Here is a 21,048-nt window from a genome sequence, read left to right on the forward strand (position 1 = left end):
AAAGTGTGTATAGGAACATCACAATCCATAAAACACCGTAAAAATGAATGCTAGCCCAAGTGAGGAAAACAGCAACAAAAACTTTAAAGTAGCTGATTCTTCGTGATACGGGGCTGTGATGCCCACACTGTCTGCACCCACGTGATCCTCTATAATCATAGCCCACCGAAGTCTCTCCACAATATGGAAAATGTTTTGTGCAACTGACTATGAAAAAACCACCAAAGGTAGGAACTAGGGTCAGCTCAGTTCCTCTGAAGCAAAACTGCACAGCCCAGCTGTGAGGTGAGAACAAGGAGGGTGGACACAACTAGTAAGCAGGCGCCACATGCACCGGCCAGCCAGCCACTGAGCGGAAGCCCCTGCCCCAGTCAAGCGGCACAGGGTAGCATAAAGATCTTAAAAAACTATCTTCTATCTGAAGAAGTTTCACAAGTCATTATCTTGGTTGAAACCAAACTTTTCTGAAGTAAAAGGTATAGTTCATTGGCTTCTAACATTTCTTTAAAGTGCACAACTTATTAATAACCAAAAAAGCAAAATCAGGGAATTGTCACATGGAACTAGCTATATTCTATTTCCATTGAGGGAGAAACCGAGTTCTCAAATATAAGTCCTCAAGTTCTCTGCACACATCATTCCATTCCACTGTTCTCCCCGGCCAGAGCAGAACCCACTGCCTCTGAGCTGCAAGCTATCAACACTGATAACTAAGGGGGTGGGGCAGAATAGTACTAGAGAAAAGTTCTGCAGAAAAGAGAGGAAAGGCAAGAGGAAGGCTCCTTTACTATGCCCCATTCACAAATCTCACAAGAATGAAACTCCTTTAAAGGTTTGGGCAAGAAACATGAAAATAATTAGTACCGTTTTGCTAAATAAAGAGAAAAATTTTTACTCCCTGGACTGAATGAAATGTAAACCCATCTTATCTATAAAATGTATTATCCTTTCAAGTTCTCCTTCTCCACTTGGGTAGTGCTTTTACCTGTTTTTCTTGGGTGCTTCTAAACGCTCCCTTCCCTCTCTGTTTGGGAGGAGACAATGTTCGACCTGTTGGCTGGCACCATTCGTATTAAGGTCTGACAGTGAGGGTGCCCCGTGACGATGCTGGCTTGAGGGCTCCTGGGACACAGGTACATTATAATACTTGCTTCAGGGCACCCACTGCTACCTTACTGATGTGTCCACTCATTCTCCCAAGCAAACAGACATCTGTAGAGCTGTTTCATCCCCGTAACAGAATGGCTCCAATGACCTTCCTTTGATTCTCACCGACACGGCTCTACACTTCCCCAAGAGTTTCAAAGGACTGGTAGCTTCTCTCCCAAACCACTATCACTGCCCAAGTCAGTGCCACAGCCCCACCACCTTCCCAAATCAAAGGCTTCCCAACCCCTGGTCCCCTCAAGGGCTGGCCCCACTCCCGCCCGTCCCACACCCAACCAGCTGCACCCCCGAGGACACCCTGCTGCTCCCACTGTTGATCATGGAAAAGGAGGAGGCACAGAGGTTGAAGAGAACAAGAAGCTGGAGATGTCCCAGGAACAAGAGGCAGAGGCACCTCCTGGAGCTGGCGGTGTGGGAAGTCGTACAGACGAACAGGGAGAGGAACAGAAGGATGAGAGAGAGAGGGAAGGTTTAAATTCATTTGTTCTGCTTTTAAGCTGTTTGAAATAATGGATCTTGCCATGAGTACACCTGTGGCCTCCAATGACAGTAAAAAACAAGACCGAGCACCTGAAGCTTTTTCATATTTTACTACAGAGGTACTTTATAGATGTATTATTAGTTATTATGTCATCTGTAAACTGCTACATCGTATCCTCCATGTATAAAATCATTGTACAAAATGCTTTAAAAACTAGTAGCTAATGTGCTGTCAGCTGGGTCGTTACTGGAAGGTGACTCTGGGCAGGCGGCATCCACTCCTGAGGACCAGCAGGGCACACAGGCCAGTTCATCTGACTCCTGGCCCCTCCACCTCTTCATTCCTAAATTCACAGCGTCTTCCAGGGCCTTCTCTGCCTTCTCACCCAGGACCAACACTTCACAGATTCCCATGCAGGATAAATGATAACGGAAACACATCTTCGTACCTTTCTTGCTTGGATGAGAACAGTTCCAGTTCTCTGAGACATTCAGCAATCCCATTTTCTATGATCTTTTATCTCATCACGCATCACTTCAAACTTAAATAAATTTTGTTCAACCAGAGTTTTCAGGTAGCCTTCATGATATCCTCCAAGTCTTTTTATACTGTTCTTCAAGTATCTATTACAATATTTAACCCTAAATGATCAAAGCAACTAAGAAACCTGTCTTGTTACAATGTTTTACATTCCATATCACCAGGAGCTCTGCTAAGAAAATACAAAAAGGAAACATTCAGCTCAATAATCACCTGCAACAAGTCCTTAATGTGTGCTACTAGGGAGCGTCTCTAGGCCAAAATTATTGCAATCAGTTTCTCAAATGCCAAAAGATTCAGGGTCACACACCAGCCCAGAAATCCACTGTGATGTTGATATATAAAGGATTGTGTTCCACAGACAATAATTTATAAGAACAACTCGTCAAGCCATCTGTTTTCCAGACCCGTGACACCTGGTGCAAGAGCTTCATCCTAAAGATAAAAAAGAGCAAGTGTGAATGATAAAACAAGAATTTGGCATATGTCTCAATATGTCTCCTTTGCTTTTTGCCTCGCCCCAAAATGGGGCAAAAGTATGTAAGCACATACATGTTATAAGTTATTACACTTATTGGGTTTCCCACAGCAAAAAACATTTGTTTTCTCCATTGAATGTAATAGACAGTAACAGCAGTGATGTGCTCATATGTCAGAGTCCATGTGAGATCGTGGGACCAATGGTGAAAGAGATACCTAGGAGTCCCCAGCTTGCAGGACAGAGGAAGGACAAGTACCCCAATACAACAGGACGGGTGTCACCTGCGGCTACCAGCTCCTTGGCTGAGTTTCAGGGAATCTCTGAGCCCTCCAGTGCTGTTAGGGGAGTTTGGTGTCTGCAGGTGGGGAGCACGCAGCTTTAACAGGAGTCTGAATAACCCCGAGGCTGTATATAGAAGGGCACTAACCTCATGGGGGAGCCTGGCGAGGCAGGTAGAGAAGGTGAATTTCACTGAGGCTTAGAAGAGGTGCAGGTCGCTAAGTGAAGAAGGTGAAGGAAAGAACACTTCAGCGGAGACGCAGGCAAGGTACGCAGACACCCAAAAGGTCAGGATGCATTTGAGGACAATAATGCATCGGAGCGCTGGGAGCCGAGGAAAGTGGGGAGGGAAGTGAGCTGTGAAGGGAATGGCTCTCGGATCTCAGCAGTGAGAACTACAGTGACGGAGCGAGGAAGCCTAATGTTAAGCTAAATAATGCCAGAGGAGAAGACATACAGCGCGGTTGCATTTACAGAAAGTTGAAAAACAGGCAAAACTAAGCACTCTTTTGTCTAGGGACTCAACTATAAGTGAAAATAAGAAACAATAGAAACTATTATTATCATACATAATTATCACAGAAATTCAGGACAGTGTGACCTGGGGTGGAGTGGGGCGGGAGGGGAGGAAGTGGGTTTAGGGAGGTACACAGGCCATGAATACCCACCGGGGGTGGAGTATCCAGAATCGCCATACTTTTCATAGAATTTGTGAGTACTCTTTTGTAACTATTCAATGATTTTTAAATTTTAAAGATTAAAAAAGCACACCTACAAAAACACTGAAAACAGAAAGAGCTGCTTTGTTGGGATGGCAGACTCTTCACAAAAAGGTTCAAAGCTCTTTAAACTTGTTTAAAAATTCAGGGGAAAAAAACTCAGAACAAAGAAATATTCTTGAACCAGAGCCACAAAAAGAATTGGCTTATCTTCCAGAATTACTTGGTAAAAGGGCCAATGCCTAGGGCCAGAGCACAAGACAGGAAGCTCTGAAAGACTACCGTGGCTATGTTGAAAGGATGCAGGAGCCAGTTTGAAGAGGATCCCATTGGCCAAAGATGAGACAACGTGAGTATCAAAGAGGACATTAACTACATCCTGAAAGACGCTAGGCAACACTGGCTTATTATTCTCAAAAATGACACATCAATGCTTGATTCTTTCCCTTGACTCTGCTGAAAACTACACCCCAGGGTACTCAAGAATAGATGAAAAAGACAAATCCTTCTTTGTGGAGAAAAATGTAATGAGCAAAGAAGAAATGACAGAATTAACCTTATGTTAAACAATACATTTTTGGATGACTAATACATTTCAGACAGTGAGCATCAGTGGATGCTGAAAATCATTAGGTGAAAACCAGAAGAGGAGGCCAGGCATGGTGGTGCACACCTGTAATCCCAGCACACGGGAGGATGAGGCAGGAGGATCGTTGTGAGATCAGCCTGGGATGCAAAGTAAGTTCAAGGCCAGCCTGAACTGCATAGCAAGACCTTGTCTCAAAAAGACAAAAAAAAAAAAAAAAGAAAGCAAGAAAAACAGAAGAGGAATCTAATGATTTGTGGGTCAGGCTGGCAACATCTGAACTACCTAGCATCTCAACAGATACACACCCAGATAGTAACTGCTCCTGGGGAAACACAAGAGGAGGGACACAATGCCACCCATGAAGTGTTTCTGCCCAAAAATAGTATCCGAAATCTGTTCAAGCTTGCGGAAACCTAAAGAAATCTAACTCCCATTTTATAAAAAAAAAAGTTCAGAAAATGTATAGGAAGATATTAAAGTATCCAACAGGATGCACTTGGCAAAAATCCATAAGGTAAGAAATTCTGTTGAACAAATGACCTGGTGTGGTTATCAAGTAGATCACAAGGGGAAAAGGAAGGGGAGTGTTTCAATTTTAAAAGATCATCCAAATGTAGTGTAGATCCCATCTACATACTCATCTGGACAAACCAACTGTTCTGTTTTTAAGGCACTTACGAGATAATCAGGGAAACTTGACATTTGATGATATTTAGGAAGGATTGCTAATTTTATGTTAGGTATAATAATGGAACTGCAATTCTTTTCGGAAGAATTCTTATATATCAAGGGTGCATACTGCAGGATTTCCATCCAAGATTTATGGCATCTTTGATTTATTTCTAAATGATCTAGTAGGGCAGGAAAGGAAGGAAGACAAGGAGGCTTCCATGTACCCTTCTCCCTACTTTTGTTTCTGTTTGAAAATTTCTTTCATAAAAAGCTTTTAATGAAAGGAACTTACGTAGCTGATGGAGTTCAGCAAATGTGACAGAAGGGACTGGGTGCGGGTTGCCAGAGATGCGAACCCAGGACGTACCTGTCCATGTTCACCTCGTTGCCTCTGTCTCTAGTGTGGAAGATCATTGTGTATTTACCCACTTCAGGCTTCGGGCGGGAGATCTTCATTCTATGGAGCTCAACCCTAGAAAAATATCAGAAGAGATTAAAAACTACACCTATTCCACTTACCTAGCACTGGGCACTTAAAAAGAATCACCTGCAGAAGTTCACACTCAGAGTCTCTTACACTGGTGAGACCTCAGGCAACAAATTCATAAAAGAATCACATTTATCACTTACAACTGAAGCACCATGGGGATATGTCAATTTCTAGTCACTTTTTCAAAAACCTGATAATATATCTAGTGTTTGGATACATCCTGAGGAATAGGACAATCGAGTCTCTTACAATCTCTACTTAGCACTATCTTCCTTAGCAAAGAAAGGAACATTTATTTAAGGTTATGGGCTTTAAATCCTCAGATCTAGGTTCAAATCTATCTAGGCTCCTGTTTATAATCTCAGTAAGTCAGTTCACTGTTGTAGGACTTGGTCTCCACACCTGTAAAATGTCAGTGGTGACACAGAGCTGCTTTGAAAGACTTAAGCAACATAAGTCACAAGGAACATGCTTTGCAAACTGAAGTGCATTAAGTGATAGCAAGGAAGGTGGAGGTAAATATTCAGTCAATGAATCTCAACCAACTTTCACGTTCAAATCATTCTGACAGCCGTAGCATTAGCTGAAAATCATTCTAAAGGCTATGATGTTCTTCTCAAATAAAACTAATGCTTGGGGCTCCCCTCTACTTGGAAGCTGTGGAGTAGCAGGAAAAGAGACAGTGAAAATAGGTAATGAATGCACACATCTACTAAACATCCCAGCTGGGCCATGAGATGGATCTGGGGAGGGAGAGGGGTACTGGTTACCTCTAGCCCCTGCTGCTCTTCCCTGAAAGCAACACAGCAGGCACCCTGCGTCCAGTTCCTAAGCCATGGCCACATAGGCTGCTTATCAGCCGGTCACGTGAAGCCGTCAGCTGGGAAAATCTACGCCTTCCTGCCAGAAACATTCCAGAGCCTCTTAGCTTAGGCTCGGGAACAAGATCAGCACGGAGCCTTTAACTTCTTCATGCCAAAGCAATTGGAAACTTCTGATAGTCACACATGTGACTCATTCAAAACCCAAGCTTAGAAATTTCCTTTGCAAAAGGTACAACAGGAGAAAGGGGAAAGGCTCCTGACAGCTGGGAAGACCCTGTGATTACACGTCTATCATACTGACAGTAGGCTCTTAAATAGTTACTGATTTCTGGGAGCTGGGATACCTATAACTATCTGGCCCCCTAACCCAAGTTCAAGGGAGGAAGTAGAGAGAGGAGGCCACCCATCCTGGGTAGGCTAGTCCCTCGAGCCCTCCAGAGCAGAAAGTGGTCCTAGTGAACCTGGGGTAAGGCCAACAGCCGGGCCAGCAGCTGCTTCCACTGCATGTGGGAAAGGACATCCTGAGGCACTGGTATTACCAGCTCTGAATACCATGCTGGGCATAGTGCTGGGGTCTTTGGGGTCTGAGAAAAAGCACAGGCTTTAACAGCCCCTTCTCTTGTGTCCCAGTTTCACAAACACCCTGTGGTCTGGAGTTCTTCATCACTGGTGAGATCTTGCCCTGGTAAATCCTCAGCACTGATGAGCTTCAGAGGCCTCCACCAAACCTTCTGTACCCCAAACACAGGAGCAGAATACCTTCCATCACTTCTAAATTACCCCTGGTGAACAATAATTTGGGTCCCTCCCTTCATACCCTGCCATCCTTTAAGCCAAATCTGCAGCCTTGGGACGCACCAGACTGGTGTCTACAGGGACTATACATCAACACGGGTTTCCAGAGCCACCACTGATAGCAGAGCCTGTGAAGGGGACCATTCTCTTTTGTTCACCTGAGTCTGAGGTCATCGTCTTCGCCTCCCCATCCCCAGTAGTTGTTAGAGAATCCATTCACCTTGAAAAACTGCTCTCTGCTTAGGGCAGTAACACCCCCAAAATATCCACTGTAACGTAACCTGGAGCAAAAGAGAAGAGAGAAAAGGTAGGGATGTTAGTGCAAAGCCCTTGTCTTCTGCACGCACTCTTCAGAGGTCTCTGATTTCAGGGCAGGCATTCTAGAACACAGCGAACCATGACTTCCACACACTCGCTGCTGCCTGACCCTTACCTCCCAGCACCCCTGGCCTGATGCCTTGCCTCTGTTCCTCTGTCCAGGCAATGCTCACCTCTGCTCACTAGGCAAGTTGCCACCCAGGTGGTATTAATAAGTTTGTATGCAGAGGTCCGGATGTGCACCACAGCATCAGATCCGGATGACTGATTTCCGCTTATACCAGTCCAGTGAATGGCAACAGTTGCCAGGAGTGCTAGGTTACGAAGCCTCCAGAAGTTGCATCCAGATTCAACAGGAATGAATGTCATGGTGAACATGTTACCCCTTCACTTTCCCTCTTTACACAGAGGAGGGATCAAGAGGAAGAGAAAGCTCCTGTGCATGCTCTGTATGCACACACATTGCAAATCTCTGCCTTCGAGTTCTTTTCCTAGAAAACCCAACATATCAACCACCACCTCTGAGGTTTCTGGCTTGGGCAATTAGTTAGACAATAGTGCCTTTTATGAAAATAGGGTACATAGAATAATAATTTGGTTTTGAGAGGAACACAGAAAACTATGTCTTGGATAAATTCAGTTTGAGATTTCCCCCCTGGGGCTTTCCCAATAGGGAAAGAAGGCAGAGAAGCTCATAAGGCTGCCTAGAGATAATGCTTTGAAAATAAGCCCACAGCAGATTACACCTGAATACATGGGAATGGAAGAAATCACCCAAAACCAATCTGGTGGATGAGAGGAGAAGAGCTCAAAGGGTAGAACCATGGAGTTAAGTTCTGAAGAATCAGTTGAAATAATAGGGAAAGAGAAAATGGCTGGGAAAAAGATGAGGTGTTAACAGTTCTATGTGACATCAGCAGACAAATGAACAGATCCGAGAAATACATATCATCCTTAAATATAACTCAGTAACAAGTCAGAGATGCAAATGAAGACAGTTCCATTACTTGAATGTTTTGGAATAAAAGATGTGAATATTTAGGATCTCTAATTTTAATTAAGTTTAGTTCAAAGTTTTCCAGGACCAATTACTACTGCTATTTCTCCAAATAAGAACAAACCTGAAAAGGAAAGATCAGTAAACATGTAGACCCCTGCCCTCTTACAAGTGACATCCAAAAAGCTAACCTGGAGTCCAGCTGCTTATCTCCCTGTTCTAAGTACAAACTGCAGACCCTTTTGGCCCATAATAAAAACAGATTTAGTTATATACCCCTAAAAGTTTGGGAAATGGCATTTTTGTAACTTAAAACAAAGGGAAATAAAGTACTTAGAAGGTGGCTATCACTGGTCTAGGCATCTGGTAGGTGTAACTTACAGCCATTGTTACCAGACTCTGTCTGACTAGGAAGGGTTCTTAACTACCAGAGACAGCTGCTTCAGCAGGACCCCATGAGTAGAACAACTACCCAGACACAACCTGCCAAGCACCAAGGAGCAGGCTCCACAGAGAACTGGCACGGGTGCATGGATGCATGGGTAGGACCCACTGCTCCCATGACCAGCTATGCACAAGACCACTGGCTGAGTCCCTGATCTCTAGGAAGTCATGATCCAACAGGACAGGTGAGCTTCCCCAGGATTTGAACAAGGAGTTGCCACCATATCAGGAGAAATTGGGCCTAGAAGGATTCAGAGAGGCAGGAAAACAGGGGATCTCCTGGTAGCCAAGACTCTGGTGATAAAAAGCTAGGGCTGTGTGAGGAGCACTGGAGACCATCTTTGCTGGAGCGGGAAATAACAGGACACAAGTCTGGGGCTTAACAGTTAAGGAACTCTTGGTTTCCCAGTTGCCTGGTATGTGGCAGCTGTCTCCACATTTATTGACTATCTTTGCTTTTGGGTTTTGCTCCTACCTGGAAAAGCACAAATATTTAATTAGCCCTGGATCCGGCTTACGTAATTTTAAAGGCCCATCTGCCTGGGGTGAGGTATAGTCGTAAAATAACGGTAGCATCCTGTCAAAGGCAGGCAGTGCCAAAGGAACTCAAGTAAAATCTTCACAGGCTTATCCAGAGCTTTAACACTGACCCACAGTCAGTAATAATCAAGATTTCCTTCCGGTTTTGTCCAACCCCAGGCACATGTGGCACGTTTCTTTAGCTTCTTTCCTCTGCATGTGGGGTAGGTGAAAACATCACTTGCACTTATACTCACCAGCTGCTATGCTGATGAAGCCTGTGCTCCGTGGTGAGACAGTGCCACACAGGTACCGGCAGGGGACAGACATTTAGCTGCCTGCACCTGAACTTGCCAGTCATGGGCAAGATTAGCAAAGATTAAGTAAAAAGGGAGAAGGGCACCCCCAATATGACTTTCCATACCTCTCCCCAGCCTCAAATGCTGAGGTGTTGGCATGATACACACTGGAAAATAGATCAGTATGAATGGCAAACAAGAACCAGAGAAAATTTAAATCACAACAGAAGATGAAGGTAGAAGATACATTGGCACTTTGATCTCCTAGTAAGAGTCCTTTCGGTTTCTACAGAGGGCCATGCTTTGGCTCAGTGTGTCTTTGATCCAGAGCAGAAAGTGAGACACAATCAATCAGCTGACTCACATTAAGAAAACCTGTCAGTTCAAGGGTGACAAAGGCCTTCTGATATCTCATTGTAAAAGAAATGGCAGACTAGTTACATTAGCAAGTTAAAACAGCAAGATTCATGCAAGGACATTCTTTTTAGACTGTGTAGCATCCACAGTGGTGATGCCAAAGGACAAGTTAAAATCACTTCCCAACAGGAAACCCCAAGAACAAAACTTTCTCTCTTCAGTGTGATACAAAGATACTGTTATGGTTTGTATCTAGATGTCCCCACAAAGCCTCATACAGTTATAGATGGGGAGTTTTAAAGGTGGCCGGGTTACGGTATATGAATGCGGATTAAGGGTGTGATGCTGGGATTAAGGGGGTGGATAATGGAAGCCTCACCTTCAGTATCAGTGGCACCCATCAACAGACTTGTAACTTGGGTGGAATATGAATGAAAAGACAGCAGGCAGGCTTGGTGCTGCTGCATGCTGCTTCTGCTGCTTTGCTTTCTCCTGACTGCTTTGCCATGGACTCTTTCTCCTCTGTGATGCCCTCTGCCATGCTGTCTTGCCTTGGAACCAGCCAACTATGGACCAAAACCTCTACAAACTGTGAGCTGTAGTAAACTGTTCCTCCCTTAACTTGTAGGCATCTGGGATTATAGAAAAGTAACTAAAACAGATACAGTCTGGAATCCCAGCCCGAGGCCTTTCATTAAACAATCATATGTGATTGTACAGAAAGCACTGGGCAATGAAAAGTTTCAAGCTATTATCCCTGGAAAGTGGCTGAAGTACAGATGTTCTATGACATTTTGTTCATTTCACACAATCAATGAGCAGATGGTGACATGCTTTGAGAAAACCAAGGTCCCTGTCCATGGCATACTGTGCTCTCCAAAGCAGAAGCAGCTCAAAGAAACCTGGAAACACCACCGCTAGATAATAAGATTCAGAGCCAAAAATCACGTTCGCCCAAAGAGAAACACTTTGTGATTCTCTCCCTGTCCTCCAGCCCCACAGCACCTGCCCTAACTCAGGCATGTGCCATCTATTCCCTCAACCTCAGCCCGACGTGTTCCATCCAATTCTGCACAGCCCAGCTGAACGGAACTGCCTCCTGTCACTCCCCAGCTGGAAGCGGGTGTCTACAGCTCCCTACCCACTCCTGCAGGAAATCCAAACTTACCAGACCAAACACAGCCTCATCACTTGCTTCTCCCACACACTGACTCTCAGATAGCAATGACTCGGTATGGGGCTGGCTCTCTGACATGTCTGGAACTCTGTGGGGAACTCTGCTGGGAATCCCACAGGCTTCACCAGATGAAGGGGCCAAACCCCCTTGGAACAGTCAAACACTTCCCTAGGTGCTCTTAAGGGTCGTGTTCTCACCCATCGCAGCTCCTTCTAGGTACTATATTGGTTTCTGTCCCACTCTTTACACAGGGAATGGGTTTCAAGCCAGTAGCCAGGGCAAAAGTCACAGTCCATGGTATTCAAGAAGTCTCTTAAATAGTTCCAAAGGGAGAGACCTATACAGTGTAAGAGCAACATGGAAGCCAGGATCAAGCCAGGCAGGAAGATAGTTAGTTTTGATTTCATACTCATTCAGAATGCACAGTGGTGGAACTGCATGTATGTTGCAGTCTTACAGATCTCCCTCAAACTCTCCCACACATTCTCCATCTCTGCATCTGTCCCTCTCCCTCCCTCCCTCCCTCCTTACTAAGTGCTTGCAGTTGTATTTGCAGAGATACACTGTGAATGTAGTTCCACTGTAGCTCCATCTCCCCCACCAGTATTCACCAGGGCAAATACTCTGCCTGTTCGCACTGGTCCTGGGGCACCAAGCCTAGTAAGCACCAGTTACCCGCGCATGACAGGGCTGGGGGGAAGCTGGCAGTGTGCACGCACAGGCAAACACAGTTTCATTTTAGGGACATTTTCTTGTCCACCATCTCCCTTCGATTGTGCTAAACGAGGAGCTGGTAGAACACAGGGCTCAAAACCAGTTAATCCTCTCCTGGGTAGAGGCAGGGAGCCACGGAGAGACGGTGGTACCTAGCTCTTCCCATGGTGGCTCTGAGAGGAAAGAACCTGTCTCGGGTGTCCTGACTCCCGAGCAGACTATTCAATAGACAGCTACGCCCCTCTTCATGGCCCCAGAACTCTGGAAAGAGGCTGCAGTCTAGAAAGAGAGGTGCGGTAGTTGAAAGTTAGCCTAAGGGTCACCATTTTACTGCGCCCTAGAGAGGGAGTCAGGGACAAACAAATCTGCCGGGCAGGCGGTACTCACATGGGACAACTTGCAAAGGTCCCCAACATGGGCACTGTGGGGTGAGCTGGCCGCCATTTGCAATGCAGATTATATTCTCTCTTGGGTTCTGTTCCTTGTGTGAACCTCTGTCAAGATTATAAAATGACTCTTCTTCCCTGTTACATTTTCTTATTTCTGTTTTGCATTTTAAGAAAACAATGGAACATTTTCTTCCTACTTCTCATTCTGCTATGACAATCTGGACACTGTGCTCCACACAGGCCTGGTCACCAGAGGCCCCGCGTCTGGGCTGCCTTACCTGTACCCAGTGCTGTTCCTGCCAACCACCAGGTGCTTGGGCTGGTCCTCACATGTGTAAAGGTTGAAGTCATTCTCCGGCACCAGGTCCACATCGTGGAATATGAAGCAGTCCCAGTTCTCTTCCTTGAGAGCTTCCAGATAGCCCACATTCAAGAGTTTCGCTCGATTAAACTTTTTAGCTCCAGCCTGTAAACAACAGATACTAAACTGTGAGGAGTCCCTGAGCTACGCTGTTCTGCCATTCAGCTCCAACTAAAGAGTTGCTATTATTCTTGTTAACACACTTAAAATCCTATAGAAGATGATAAAAGACCTTGTTTCTTTGTCCTTCATACATACTTACAATCCGTATCTTTAAGAGATTCATTTAAGCCTGCAGCGTTGTTGTTTAATAGTACAGAATTTCAGAACAGCTAGAAGAAAAAATTCTGAAGATTGGCTACACAGTCTTAACACTACTGTGAATCTTCTTTTTTTGTCTTTTCTTTCTTTTAAAGAGAAAAAAATAAAATTACAACAAAGACAAAAACAAAACAACACAAAAACAATAAAAATGATACAGAATTTCAAAACAAGATGATAGGAATTAACAATGGTTGTTATATTACATATTGTCATCTTCAGTGAAGATGCTCATACCATCTTGATTAGTGGAGCTCTGTGTCATTTCTACTGTGAATATTCTTAACACTACTGATAAACACTTAAACACAGCTAAGATGGTAAAAGTAAAGAAAAAAGAAAAAAGCTGCCTGAGAGGGTAAATTTTATGTTATGTGTATTTTACCACAATTAAAAATTTTAGCTGGGCATGGTCACACACGTCTGTAATACCAGCCCTCTGGGAGACTGAGGCAGGAGGATTACAAAGGTCAAGCCCAACCTTATTAATTTGGTAACTTTGTGAGATCCTATCTGAAACACAGGAAAGAAAAAGGCTGGGGATGTGGTTCAGCGTGAAATCCTGGGGTCAATCCTCAATACCAAAAAAAAAAAAAAAAAAAAAAAAAAAACAAAAAAAAAAAAAAAAAAAAAAAGATTAGAACAAACTTGAAGAATCAACAATAATATATAATACGCTTAAATTTTATTAAGCTATATCTCATGTTAAGTGTTCTTACCACAATAAAGTTTTCTAAAAACTCAAAAATTTGAAAGGAGAGCCAGGGATATAGCTCAGTGGCACAGCACCTGCCTGAAAAGCACAAGGTCCTGAGTTCAATTCCCAGTACAAAAAAAGAAAAAAACATTTGAAAGGTGCTTTTCCTTATTCCATGTGGAACTCTAAAACCTCTTATTCATATAGTTACACCAACTAGGACTACTGCTTCTGTGAGCGCTCACCCTCTATAACAAATTGACAGTGAGTTTCAAACACATGTAACTACTAGTTTGCCAGGAAGGCCCAAGGAACTGTGGCCTTTAAACAGAGAGGACTATAGCAAATATTTCTAAGCTACTTCAAAGTTTCTTGGAAATCCCTGCATGAAAATTCTGTTACAACACTACTGGTGGAAGCTAATCCTTACAGTGACCTTGTGGCTGGAGATTGTCCCTGGGTAAGAAAAGGACACAATTTGTCTTGTAATATGAGCAAAGCTATGGCGTGCAGAAGATTTTACAGTACTCGTTTTTTTCACGGCTAGTTGGATCAAATTTCATCAGAGTAAATTTGAATTTAATAAATCGTTTATCCCATGAAAGGGCAAGCAGTTCTCAGATGTAACCGCAGCTTTCCTGAAAAGAATAACACAAAGCAACATATGCTTCCATTCACAAAAATGGCCCTGTGCCTTGGGGGTTTCCATTTAAAGTAAGAACCCAGAACCAAATAAATCACAGCTGTGATCAAGGACGTTAAAAATAATGATAAAACAACCATAAAATTTTGCTTCAAGAAATGAGCAAAGATGTACGAAATAAGCACCCTGATTTTCAAGAGCCCCGGCTTACCATCAGGTCAGCAGAGGTAACCCTGTGAGTTGTGAAAAGTTGTCAAAAGTTTTTCTAAATAAATATTACCAGCTTTAACCAGTAGTAAGTAGTTAATGATTTTGTTTTCAGTCTGAGGATTTGTAAAAATTTGAGTGGACGTTAGTTATTTGGATGGCCCAGAGCGATTCTAGAAAGCTTAGACACGGATATTTTAAGTGGATGCCTTATTTTTCTTCTGATAAATTTTAATACCAAATAGAGTCATCGTTAGTCACCCACTCCACTGACCTTAGAACTAAACTCTCCAAAAGCAGCCTACATTTACATAGTGTTCCTGCTAAAATGGTGCTTCTGGAAGCCAAATAAGTGAATCAAGACGGTGAAAATTAAACATAGCACATCTGATCTAATTAACAGCAGCAAAATTAAAGGCAGAAATGTGAAGAGTCCCAGAACCCAATGGCTGTGAACACTCAGTACTCTGCCAATCCTGCCTAGATCTCCGCTGAGCAGCTACACACAGTAATGAGAGTCAAGTCCAACAGCTCGCCCGCAGTGCAGAGCACATGCAGAACAGGGCATCAAGGGGCCAGTAGACCTGGGGGCAATCTTAGGGCAGGCATTGGCTAACATGGAAGGGCTTCAAAATCAGACTTCTCAATGAGGCTCATTTTAGCAAGGTAAAATTTCTCAGAATTTGGTCCCATGACTCCACATCCTGGGACATAATTTCCTCTATTCCTTTCAAGGAGAAGTCAGATTGACAGAATTCTCTCTTCGATGACAGTCTGAGGTACTTCATACCCAAGACAGACAAAGGGTCACGTGACCCGGCCCCTCAGAGGGAGGCACACAGGACTCAGGGCTGCTCTGCACTCACCTGATGGATGACATAGATGCCATACTCCAGCTGCTGCCTCTGCAGGAAGGGGTGCAGATGTTCTAGCAGGTACATCAGGTGTTTCTCTCTGTGCCGGTGGGGGATAAGGATGGCAACCCGCTGCAAAGCCTTACATTCCTCAGGGTGATACCGGCCTCCGGACACCTTGGGATTTTTTGCCTGTACTTCTTCCAGTGAGAGGTCTGGTTTGAAAATGAGCTTGCTCTGGCCCCCTACAATCAACACAGGAAGCGGGTCATAAAAGAAACGGTTACATTAAACGCTAAGAGGCTTCCATGAGCTAATATAGATGAAGCGGTGAGCACTACAGGAGGGTCAGCTCTTATTTCTACTGAAGTCTCATTTAGTCAAGTACTCATTGTACTTTAGCCACTGAGCTCATGTGACAAAGATTATTGTGGCGAAAGCATATAACTGATATGTACAAGCATTTCCTTGTGGCTGGGTAATCAACTCTGGCTCCAAGGCCCATCCGTGGGTAGGAAATACAGCCTATCCTGGTGACCTTGGGGCCCAGCAGAGATCAGCACTAGACCAAGACTCTCCTCAAACTTGCTCGGGCCTCTTTAATCCCAGAAGAGGGTACGATCTCTGAAAAATCAAGAGCATTCATGGAATCAAGAACCTGAATAAGGCCCTGAAGGCAAAGCACCAGAGAGATGTAGAAGTAGAAGCTGGCCCCGCTCCCGCAGGAAGCTGCAGCACAAGTCTCCCATTGCACCTCCAAGGCAGACCTTTCCAGGTAAAGCATTCACTCAGGGAGCCTGGAAGCGGCCTGACAAGGTAAAACCCAAGGATGGTACCAAGTCCTATGCAAGGCTCCAAATATCAGACTGAAGCACCCGGCCCTTCTCTTTCATGCGGATAAATGGGGTGTGCTGATAAGAGAGAAGGAGGAGCTCAGTTAGGGAACTGCGCTGTTTCCCACATAGGTTTTTTTCTTTTTAACTCCACATATATGGGTCAGACTGTAAAGCCTTAAACTGCTTGCAAGTTGTGTTATCCCCTTCCAAGCAAGGTCATCACAAGCCTTCCTATACATAAGTCGCCGTTCCTTGCTGCCTGTGACAGTCCTTAACCTGGCCATGGTGCTTCCATCAGGCTCCAGCGCCCAGCCGCACCACAAGCAGGTAACCATGTCTAGCCATCCACAAGAGAGCCAGCCTACAAGACCCTTCCTGAAAGGCTGTATGCAAGACATAAGACCAGCGGTCAAACCCTGAGAACAAATAATAGGAAACGGAGTTACATGGAAGAAACGCTACAAGAGCTGCTGCCCAGAGAGGAGGGGTGGCCATTAAGATGGCTTCCTGTGTGGCCAGGTAATAAAATTCATTTGCCTTACCATGTTACCAATTGCCTATCTTAAGACATACCACTTATGTCATACTCTTAATTCAGCGTGTGCTCTGAACTGAGTCAACACTCATCTATTCCGTTTTCTGGCAAGTGGGGGAGGGGGGCGTTACTGGGGACTGAACCCGGGGCATCTGCACTGAACTACATCCCCAGTCACCCCATACACACTTTTTTTGGAGACAAAGCCTTGCTAAGTCACTAATTTCCCTGCACTGGGCTCAAACTTGCAATCCTCCTGCCTCAGCCTCCCAGAGTTCTGGGATTACAGGAATGTGCCACCACACCCAGCTCCATGTATTCTTTATGGAAGAATTTACTGCTTAAATACATCATGAAGATACTGAGCAAGGGGGATCATGTAATTGGTTTACATATAATCTTGACTTATATGATCTGAGTGGAATATACACTCAAGTATAATGCTTTAGGTTTTTCAAGTCAAGATGAATACAGTACGAGGCCAAGATTCATTTGGGAAGGATGCATGGACTGAAGGCCTGTGTCCTCCTCAGTTCATATGTTGAACCCTGAGTCCCCAGTGTGATGTACTTGGAGGAGAGGCCTTTAACAGGCAGTTGGATTAAGGTCATCAGTGTGGAGACTTCTTGTTGGGATTAATACCCTTACAAAAGACCAAGACGCACAAAATTCCATCTCAGTCTGGGTATTTGTGTGCACACGCAAGCACATTCATGTGCTTGCTCACACACTGGCACACCAAGGAGAGGCTACATGAGGACATAACCAGTGCAAGGCCCTCTAAAGAGCCAAATGACGCTGCAACCCAATCCTGGCCTTGCAGAAGCCTCCGGAACTTAAGAAGCAGCCAAGCGCACTCCCAGCAAGAGCCCAGGGCACCCTGCAAGCAGCGCCCTCTGTGTGTGGGGCCAAGCTGCTGGCCAGAGAGGGGCGTGCGAAGCAGAGCTGGGAAGCATCACGCCATCCACATCCAGTTCGCCTGATGTTTCCTGGGGAGGAAAGGCAAACCTGAACCACGCACTGTTACCCGGGCACAGCAAGAGGAGTGTCAGCTTGGGGAGCTGGAGATAAACTCTGTAGGGCAGTCCCAGAAACCCCTGCAAGAGATCTAAGCTACATTTTGATGACAAAACATGAAAGCACCAGGCAGACACTGACTGAGGAAAGGCATTCTGGAAAGAGAGGTCAGTACCAGTCAGGCTCAAGGAGGGTATGGAGAAGGACAAGTGCCCTGAGGTTCAGGAGAAGGAAGATGAGAAATAACAGAGTGGGGTCTTTTCCTCCCAAATGTATTGTGTTCACTAATACCAATGAACATGTTAAGTTGAAAGGAAAGACATCAAAGGGGAATCAAAACTTGGGATTTTAAGAAACAAACACCAAAGACAATATTTAAAAACTCAGACACTGCCTCTGACACCATACTTCTGGGCAAGAAGAGGCTAGCAGCCTTACTCGGCTTGCATTCCTCCACTTGCCAAACCATGGGAAAGCAAGCCCGCTGCCCCTAGGAGGACAGAGAGGTGTGAGACAGAGCCACGGGCCTAAATCAATGGGCCCCATTGTTGTATGCTGCTGGGATGTCACTGACGGATAATAAAATTGGGTATGTTTACACAGTAGTATATCGTACTTCAATGAGACTGAACAAAGTAAAAGCGCACTGAAGAGCTATAACGAGAATAATGTTTAACAGCAGAAGCCAAGCATAAGGGTCTAGAATGTATGCTTCTAGTTCATAAGGTTAAAGACAGGAAGAACATGGTTGGTCATGATAAAACATGCCTATAATCCCAGGCTGAGACAGGAGGGTCTCCAGTGCAAGCCTAGCCTGGACAACTTAGTGACTTAGCAAGACCCTGTCTTCAATTAAAAAATAAAAAAGGGACTGAGGATATAGCTCAGTGCAGAGGCCCTGGGCTCAATCACCAGTAGCACCAAGCACAGGAAAGAATCCAATGATCAGTGGTAGAGTCTTGAAGCCTGGGTAGTGACTCAAAGAAGCGTGAGGATTCTAGTAAGACTCTCTTTCTTAATTTACATGCTGGTTGCCTAGGTGTATACACTTCAGATTTTGGTACCTGTGTTAAACCACAGGTTTATATAGTACTTTTTAAAGATTAGAAAGAAAAGAAGAAACACTTACTGAGGTTTGGAGACACCAAAGGACAATTGTCAAGCTGTGCTTTTTTCCCGGATGCTTCATTGGCAAGTGTTTCCTCTTTCCCCAAAGCTACGGCTTTAATGGAACCAACCACGAAGTCCTTTGCTTTGGGAATCTCTTGAACAGCACCCACAAAGTAGTTACTGGTGGCCCACCCAACCACCGTCAGGCACAAGGTAAAAAGCAACAGCAAGCGGAACTTGTAGGAAAGGTGGAAAGGCAGGTTGAAGCCCATGTCTTTTACTTTGTGAGTAACACGTATCCTTCCGCTTCCGTGCAGGCAAGGAGGCTTCAGGTTAAACTTTACCAATCCGACTGCAAACTCGATGACACCTGAAGGTGTGATGCTCGCTTTTGTCCAGTAGTTCTGCTCCAACACTCTCTAAAAGGCAATCACAAGAGACAGGTTTGGAACGGAAATCCGATCTGGCACTGAGTCACTTCTGCACAAACTGCAAACCTTCACTCAGAGGAATGGCAGTTCTCCCACGTACAGGGCCAAAATCAGAAAGCAGAGATTTAACCTGTTCCCAACCAGCTGTGCAGCACAGTAGCTCTCGCTGGATGGTGGAAGCCACTTTCAGAACAAAACAGCAAAAGAGAGATGATGCAACAAGAAACGCCTTTCCTTTCTGAGCTGGGCACAGCCCGGACTACAGCTCTAACGACTGTCTTCCTCAGAGCTCCTTCCTGAGCAGCTGGAAGAGAAAGTCAACAAAATGCGACCCTTGTTCCAGAAGCGTGTTGGGGTCCAAGGAGAAAATTAAGGAAAAGACCAAAGCTCTTCTCCACGTAAGTGCTAGAAAAACACAGTCCTTGACAGCAGAGAGTGAAAGCAATATTCCCAATGAGGCACTGCCACAGGGGACATCCCCAGGGTGGGCAGGAGCGGAGTAAAGACACTCAACACAAGACCGTCCCAACAAGTGCATCAACAATCTGAGGAAAGGAACCACTGAACTGTGCTTAAGATCAGGTGTTTGTATTAGATAGACAGAAACTATAGCTCTGCCACATAACTTTGGGCCACTCACTTCGGTGAGCCTTAGTCTTCTTACCTACAAAATGGGAACAAAAAGAGCTTTTACCTGAAGAAGTTACTGTGGGACTGGACCTCACATGTTGATATAGTAAATGTGGGCCCAGCTCCTGACACACACAGCACAGACCCACTACATGGTGACCATCACTGTTCTTGCTTACTTTACCTTAAAAGGCAGTCGAGGGATGGCCACACGAGTGGCTTCCTGGACCACTACTGAACTGTGCTGTTTGACAGTGTCAGCTGATAAACTGCCACTCTCATTTCACACTTCAGTAGCACAAGGGTGATACGAATGCAGCTCTAAGAAGTGCCTATGCCGTTACTTATGGTTATTGCTTACTGACAAAAATTTAGTTTTTAAGGCCACTTAGATGAGGGTTCGCCCCAGACCATGGTAAATGCACTGGGTGGTGAAGGCCACCGGGGGAAGGCCATTGGCAGGGCCTCCGGGCCGTGCCAGCAGCATCTTGACAATCCTTCTGTATCAGTGAAGCCACCCAGTTCCTCAAATTCTAAACATGTATCAGAAAAATGCAGAAAATGCTAATTCCAGGGCTCGAGCAGTTTCCACAGTTAACTATATCATCAATTAAATGAGTAAAATGGAGACCAAAATATATTCTGCGCTAAGTAATAACATGCAAACACTTAACGATTACATCTTAAGTGAGGAAAAAAGAAGTAAACTATGTATGCTGTAATTACAACTAAAGATATAGCATTAAGATAAATCCAGAAAGAAATATACCAATATACCCAAAAGTGGACAATAACTGTAGTATGGAATTAGTTAGAAGTGCTTTTTTTTCTTTTTTTTTTTTTTTTTTTTTTTTTTTTTTTTGAGGCAGGATCTCATTAATGTTGCCTAGGCTCAAGCAATCGTTCTCCCTTAGGCTCCCAAGTAACGGGGATTACAAGCAGGTGCCCCCGTGCCCAGCTCTTTACCGATTTTAACAATGCAATTTTATATTAAAGCTAGGTAGTTTTATATTTATATCACATATTGCTGTGGGTTAGCTGTAGCTTATTCCCCAAAAAGTTTCTGAGTTGGAAACAGGCCCCGGGGTGGTAATGTTCAGAGGCAGTGAGATCCTCCAGATGTCAGACCTGGCTGGGATGGCTTAGAACACCAGG

At 44.6% G+C, this 21,048-nt stretch overlaps 1 protein-coding gene across 1 annotated transcript; it reads right to left on the reverse strand.

Annotated features, from left to right (window-relative positions):
• Positions 1-1,738: 1,738 nt before the first annotated feature.
• B4galt4 (UDP-Gal:betaGlcNAc beta 1,4- galactosyltransferase, polypeptide 4) lies at positions 1,739-19,251 on the reverse strand (the record flags this gene model as incomplete). Its single annotated transcript, XM_013515223.1, is given in 6 exon segments — positions 1,739-2,623; positions 5,296-5,400; positions 7,196-7,318; positions 12,530-12,717; positions 15,347-15,579; positions 18,852-19,251. Coding segments are annotated over 6 exon segments (1,035 nt in total). The 3' UTR covers positions 1,739-2,490.
• Positions 19,252-21,048: the final 1,797 nt, after the last annotated feature.

This window comes from Chinchilla lanigera, unplaced genomic scaffold (assembly GCF_000276665.1).
Source record: "Chinchilla lanigera isolate Chin_1 unplaced genomic scaffold, ChiLan1.0 scaffold00026, whole genome shotgun sequence".
In the NCBI taxonomy this organism is placed as follows: domain Eukaryota; kingdom Metazoa; phylum Chordata; class Mammalia; order Rodentia; family Chinchillidae; genus Chinchilla; species Chinchilla lanigera.